This window comes from Nicotiana sylvestris, chromosome 8 (assembly GCF_000393655.2).
Source record: "Nicotiana sylvestris chromosome 8, ASM39365v2, whole genome shotgun sequence".
Taxonomy (NCBI): domain Eukaryota; kingdom Viridiplantae; phylum Streptophyta; class Magnoliopsida; order Solanales; family Solanaceae; genus Nicotiana; species Nicotiana sylvestris.
In genome coordinates, this window is record NC_091064.1 from 8,825,236 (window position 1) to 8,829,016 (window position 3,781).

The 3,781-nt window shown below is 46.8% G+C and overlaps 1 protein-coding gene across 1 annotated transcript; it reads right to left on the reverse strand.

The window, feature by feature from the left end:
• Nucleotides 1-656: 656 nt before the first annotated feature.
• Nucleotides 657-3,274, reverse strand: LOC138874656 (uncharacterized). The gene is made up of 6 exons (XM_070153429.1): nucleotides 2,924-3,274; nucleotides 2,570-2,764; nucleotides 1,943-2,410; nucleotides 1,198-1,401; nucleotides 1,087-1,101; nucleotides 657-755 (listed from the first exon to the last, which is right to left on the reverse strand). The coding sequence occupies exons 1-6, from the start codon at nucleotides 3,272-3,274 to the stop codon at nucleotides 657-659; spliced, it is 1,332 nt and encodes a 443-aa protein (XP_070009530.1).
• Nucleotides 3,275-3,781: the final 507 nt, after the last annotated feature.

Below are 3,781 nucleotides of genomic sequence, written 5' to 3' on the forward strand. Positions count from 1 at the left end.
TTATGAACTTCAAGTTCTTAATTCTCCTCTAACGAGCCGAAACGCACTTAAACTACTCGGATTAACACCAAATTCTGCGGGCAAGTCTTAAATGTTATATTGGACCTATACCGGACTCCGAAACCAACATACAAGCCCAATACCCATGTGATCAATCATTATTTAGTTTCTTTAAATCCTTAGAATTTCAGTTTAACAATTTCTAATAAAAAATTGATTACTCGGCCTAAGGACCTCGGGATTCAATTTCGGGCATACGCCCAGGTCCCATATTTTCCTACGGACCCTCCAGGACCGTCAAAACACAATTTCGGCTCTGTTTGCTAAAAATGTTGACCAAAGTCAAACTTATCCTTTTAAGAAAATCTTAAGGAATCAAATGAGCATATTTCAACCCAAATTCTTCCAATTCCCAAACCGACCATCCACGCGGGCCGTAACTTAGTTAAGGCAAGCGCGGGAAGTTTTATTTAGGGGAACGAGGTTTTAAAAAAGCAAAATGACCAGTCAGATCGTTGCATTCTCCACATCTTAAACAAATGTTCGTCCTCGAACGACCATAGAAAAGTACCTGAGGTGCTGAATAAGTGTGGGTATCTGCTCCGCATGTCCTCCTCGGACTCCCAGGTCGCCTGCTCGACCGGTTGGCCCCTCCACTAGACCTTTACCGCTGAAATCCTCTTGGATCTTAGCTGGCGATCCTGTCTTTCAATAATGGCAACTGACTCCTCCTTGTAACTCAGGCTCTCATCCAACTGAATAGTACTGAAGTCCAATACACAGGACAATTCGGCATGATACCTCCGAAACATAGACACGTGAAAGACTGGGTGAACTCCCATTAAACTGGGGGGGGGGTAAAGCAAGCTCGTAAGAAACCTTCCCAACTCGTCTCAACACCTCAAATGGGCCAATAAACTTTGGGCTCAGCTTGCCCTTCTTTCCGAACCTCATAACACCCTTCATTGGCGAGACTTTCAAGAGGACCTTCTCGCCAACCATGAATGATATGTCGCGCGCCTTCTGATTCGCTTAACTCTTCTGTCTGGACTAAGCTGTGCGAAGCCTCTCCTGAATCAACTTTACCTTGTCCAAGGCATCCTGCACCAAATATGTACCATATAACTTAGCCTCACCAGGCTCAAACCACCCGATAGGAGAACGACACCGCCGACCGTATAAAGCCTCAAATAGAACCATCTCAATGTTGGATTGATAGCTGTTGTAGTAAGCAAACTCTGCCAAAGGCAAGAACTGATCCCACTGCCCTCCAAAGTCAATCACACATGCTCTAAGCATGTCATCCAAGATCTGGACTGTCCGCTCTGACTGCCCATTGGTCTGTGGATGAAATGCTATGCTAAGCTCCACACGGGTCCCCAACTCACCCTGAACAACTCTCTAGAAATGAGAAGTTAATTGAGGGCCTCTATCTGATATGATGGAAATAGGCACACCGTGCAACCGGACTATCTCCCGGATGTAAATCTGAGCCAGTCTCTCCGAAGTGTAAGTAGTCACAACCGGTATAAAGTATGCCGACTTGGTCAACCTATCCACGATGACCCACACTGCATCAAACTTTCGCAAGGTCCGGGGCAAGCCAACTACGAAATCCATAGTAATGCGCTCCCACTTCCACTATGGTATAAGCATCTGCTGAAGTAGGCCACCCGGCTCTAGTGCTCGTACTTGACCTCCTGGCAATTCAAACACCTAGCCACATACTCCACTATGTCTTTCTTCATCCTCTGCCACCAATAATGCTGCCTCAAGTCACGATACATCTTCGTGCACACGGATGAATGGAATACCGCGAACTGTGTGCCTTCTCTAGTATCCTCTCCCTCAGACCATCACCACTAGGAACACATAGGCAACCTTGGAGTCGCAAAACACCATCCTCGCCAATAGAAATCTCCTTGGCACTACCCTAAAGCACTGTCTCTCTGAGAACTGCCAAATGTGGATCATCGAACTGCCGAGCCTTGATCTGCCCCAATAATGAAGATTGAGCAAAAATGCACGCAAGAACTCGGCTGGGCTCTAAAATATCCAACCTCACAAGTCTGTTAGCCAAGGACTGGATGTCCAAAGCTAGTGGTCTCTCCTCTGCTGGAATGAATGCCAAGCTACCCATACTCTCTGCTTTCCTGCTTAAGGCATCTGCGACCATATTTGCCTTTCCCGGGTGATAAATAATGGTGATGTCATAATCCTTCAGCAACTCAAGCCATCTACGCTGCCTCAAATTGAGATCCCTCTGCTTGAACAAGTGCTGTAAGCTGCAATGATCAGTATAAACCTCACATGATACCCCATACAGATAATGCCTCCATATCTTAAGAGCATGAACTATCGCGGCCAACTCCAAATCGTGCACCGGATAATTCTTCTCATGGATCTTTAGCTGACACGAAGCATATGCAATAAATCGCCCCTCCTGCATCAATACACACCCTAATCCAACGCGCGAAGCGTCGCAATATACCGTATACATCCCTGAACCGGAAGGCAATACAAGAACTGGTGCTGTAGTCAAGGTTGTCTTGAGCTTCTAAAAGCTCACCTCACAATCATCGGACCAACGAAAGGGAGCACCCTTCTGGGTCAATATAGTCAGAGGTGATGCAATAGATGAAAAGTCCTGCACAGATCGTCTGTAATAACCTGCTAACCTCAGGAAACTCCTGATCTCGGTCACCCAAGTAGGACATGGCCAACTCTGAACTGCTTCAATCTTCTTGGGGTCCACCTTAATACCCTGCAACTGGTCAAACAAATCATCGATACGAGCCAACAGATACTTGTTCTTGATGGTGACTTTGTTCAACTGGCGGTAATCAATGCACATCCGCATAGTCCCATCCTTCTTCTTCACAAATAACACTGATGCACCCCAAGGCGATACACTGGGTCTAACAAAGCCCTTTGTTAACAACTCCTCAAGCTGCTCCTTCAACTCCTTCAACTCTTTCGGAGCCATATGGTACGGTGGGATAGATACAGGCTGGGTGCCTGGAGCCAAATCAATACAGAAATCAATATCATGATCCAGTGGCATTCCAGGAAGATCAGAAGGAAACACATCGGCGAACTCTCGAACTACTGGAACTGAATCAATCGTCCAAGACCCTGCGGTGGTATCCTGAACATAAGCCAAGTAAGCCAAACACCCCTTCTCAACCATATGCCGAGCCTTCAGGAAAGAGATAACCCGGCTAGACGTATCAACTGTGGAACCCTTCCACTCCAACCCTGGCAACCCTGGCATCCTAAGTAATAGTCTTGGCATGGCAATCTAGGACGGTATGATACAGAGATAACCTATCCATGCCCAGGATGATCTCAAAATTGATCATAGCGAGCAACATGAGATTTGCTCTAGTCTCGAAACCAAAGAATGTGACCACATAGGACCGATAGATCCGATCCACAACCACATAATCGCCCACAGGAGTGGACACATGAACAGGAGTGCCCAAGGGATCAGGAGCAATAACCAGAAGACGAGCAAACAAAGATGACACATACTTATTTGTAGACGCTGGATCAAATAATACTGAAGCATCCCTACCGCAGACGGAAATAATACTTATGATGATGACATCTAAGGCCAATGCATCTGGCCTAGTTGGAAGGGCATAAAATCTGGTTGGAGCACTGACTGGCTGGCCTCCACCTGACTGAGCAGTAGCTAGCTGACCTCTCCCTGCCTGGCCTCTACCTATAGGACGACCCCTACCAATCTGCCCTCCACTTTTAGGTGGCGGGGTAGCCG

Coding starts and splice junctions, on each gene's coding strand:
- LOC138874656 (XM_070153429.1), bottom strand. CDS start 3,274: ATGCCAGGGTTGCCAGGGTTGGAGTGGAAGGGTTCCACAGTTGATACG. Junction 2,765..2,923: donor AGTTGTTAACAAAGGGCTTT/GTTAGACCCAGT, acceptor GACCAGTTGCAG/GGTATTAAGGTGGACCCCAA. Junction 1,402..1,942: donor TGGCAGTTCTCAGAGAGACA/GTGCTTTAGGGT, acceptor TCTCATTTCTAG/AGAGTTGTTCAGGGTGAGTT.